General features: G+C 46.3%; 2 protein-coding genes across 2 annotated transcripts in view; both read left to right on the top strand.

The window, feature by feature from the left end:
- The window catches only part of EMWEY_00047370 (Ulp1 protease, related), a gene marked incomplete at both ends in the record, with an annotated part of 6,581 nt that extends 6,238 nt beyond the window's left edge, over nt 1-343 (top strand). The window contains 2 exons of the mRNA XM_013479278.1: nt 26-79; nt 232-343. Coding sequence (XP_013334732.1) covers nt 26-79; nt 232-343 — 166 coding nt within the window. The remainder of the gene's footprint in view (nt 1-25; nt 80-231) is intronic.
- Nucleotides 344-2,483: 2,140 nt separating this feature from the next.
- The window catches only part of EMWEY_00047360 (hypothetical protein, conserved), a gene marked incomplete at both ends in the record, with an annotated part of 1,827 nt that continues 1,810 nt past the window's right edge, over nt 2,484-2,500 (top strand). Inside the window, one exon of the mRNA XM_013479277.1 lies at nt 2,484-2,500. This exon is cut by the window's right edge and continues 364 nt beyond it. Coding sequence (XP_013334731.1) covers nt 2,484-2,500 — 17 coding nt within the window.

Below are 2,500 nucleotides of genomic sequence, written 5' to 3'. Positions count from 1 at the left end.
TGTTCGTGTGGTGTTTGTTGTGTAGGGAAAAGAAGGTTCTTTACTTTGATTCTCTTCGTTGTGACGAAGATGCTGCCAAGTGCGTTAGGGTTTAGGGTTTAGGGTTTATTAGGGTTTATTAGGGTTTACTAGGGTATATTAGGGTTTATTAGGGTTTATTAGGGTTTATTAGGGTTTAGGGTTTAGGGTTTAGGGTTTAGGGTTTAGGGTTTAGGGTTTGTGTGCATGCAGATTCTATAAGATAATGAGGAATTATTTAGCAGCAGAACATTTAGATAAAAAGAAGAAACCCTTGCCTACTGCTGAATGGCGTGGTGTTATCCCTGTAAACCCTAAACCCTAAACCCTAATTTTTTGTATATGATGGTGTATATCTTCCTATGGATCTTTTTCTTTCGTTTTTTTTGTGTAAGGGTTTAGGGTTTACATATAAGGGTTTATTTTTTGTCCTGCTGCTGCTGCTGCTGCTGTTGCTGCTGCAGCACGGGGTGCCGCAGCAAACAAACGTAAGAGACTGCGGCCTTTATTGCTGCTGTTTTGCTGAATCCCTTGCTGATGGTCGTCTTCTTCCTTCTTCTCTTAATGAGCAAACTGTTCGTTCTCTGCGTCTACATATGGTTAGTCCTGCTGCTGCTGCTGCTGCTGCTGCTGCTGCTGCTACTGCTGCTGCTGCTGCTGCTGCTGCTGCTGCTGTTGCTGCTGTTGCTGCTGCTGCATCTCTTTTATACTTTTTTTCTTTTGTTTCTCTATAGGTGCTGCAGTTGCATAGAGGAATTGTTGATTAAGGGGGGGCCCCCTTAGCAGCAGTAGCAATGGGGGCCCCCTTTGTTCTCTCCTTATTGAGCGGGGGCCCCCCTAGCAATAATACCCGGGGGGCCCCCACTCCTATTGCCCTGTGGGCCCCCCAAGATTGGTACTCGGGGGCCCCCCATGTTTAGTACTCGGGGGGCCCCCCACCTATTATAGTGCCCTGAGGGCCCCCAGGTTTAGTACTAGGGGGGCCCCTTGGTTTATTACTCGGGGCCCCCCCCGGATTATTACTCGGGGGGCCCCCAGGTTTATTACCCTGGGGGCCCCCTTGTTAGTATAATGCAGTATGGGGGCCCCTGGGTACACTAAGGGTAACTACAGACACAATTGATTTAAATAGTAGAGGAAATAAAGCAGCAGGGCAATTGATGTTTGCTGCTGCTGCTGCTGCTGCTGCTGCTGCTCTTGCTGCTGCTGTAGTTGTTGCTGCTGCTGCGAGGAGACAAAAGAGGGTTTAGAGAGTTTGTTGCTGTCTAATTACTTCCTATTAGTTGCAGTGTATAGGCAGCTAACTGCAGCAGGAACAGAAAAAGCCCCAAAAGATGCATGCACTCATCAAGACAAAATCCCTAAAAATAAAGGTATAAAAAACAGGGGGGGCCCTTCTTCTTCTTTCCCCTTCTTTTCTTTTTCTGTATATGCACAATAAAGTATTTAATTAAGGGGCCCCTAATAGGGTACAAAATGCTTCTTACTAGCCTACAGTATCCTATAGATAGTACATATGTATTATATATTATATGTTGTATATATTATTAATGTATATAATATACAAATAATGCATAAATAATATATAATATATTATATATATATTATGTATATTAATTAAGGGTTTATTTATCTGTTGTTGCTGTTGTGTTACCTGCCTATACACCCGAAGAGTGTTTATGACGGCAAGACAAAACCCTAAACCCTCAATAAAGAACAACAGCAGCAGATTAGACAATAAATATAAATAAATATAAATATAAATAAATAAATATAAATAAAGAAGTATATATAAATAAATATAAATAAATGTTAATATTATATATACACATTGTTAAGGCAGCAGCTGCTCCTGCTGCCGCGCCGAGCACCTGGGGCCCCTGGAGGGGAGGGGGGCCCCCCAGGGGGTGTTGGGGGCCCCTCCCTTAGGGCACAGTATTTATTTGGGTATTTTAAGAGTAAATAGTATAAATTAACAAGGATATAAACCATTTTAGTACCCTTATTTACCTACTGGGGCCCCTCTTCGCCTGGGGGGGCCCCGTCAAACCCTAGGCACACCGCTGCTATAGGGAGATCGGGGGGCCCCCCCTAGCAGCAATGGGGGCCCCCAGGGTCTTTCTTGTTTACAGGGTTTTTATAAACTTGCATTAGGAGCGAGAAAGGCAAAAGAGATGCTGGGGCCCCTCCCCAGGGGCCCTAGGGGGGCCCCTAGGGAGTCTATTGCCCCCAGGGCCCCCCCCATAAGCTGCAGGGGCCAACATAGATGGGTCTTTTACCAGCAGCTGATAGGGGCCCTTCTGCTGCTGCAGCTGGGTACCACAGCAGCAATCTCTAGTTCTGTGGGGGCCCCGCTTGGGGGCCCCTCCTACTTTGCCTTTCAGACCCTTCCTTGTTCCTCTGTAGGAGGAGGGGGCCCCTGTACCTCGTCAGTTGCTGCCTCTCCCCTTCATAGTGGTCCCTTTATGGGGGCCCCCCTGTT

This window comes from Eimeria maxima, genomic scaffold, assembly GCF_000499605.1.
Source record: "Eimeria maxima Weybridge genomic scaffold, Emw_scaff1022, whole genome shotgun sequence".
Taxonomy (NCBI): Eukaryota; Apicomplexa; class Conoidasida; order Eucoccidiorida; family Eimeriidae; genus Eimeria; species Eimeria maxima.
This window is presented reverse-complemented; position numbering and strand designations above follow the sequence as displayed.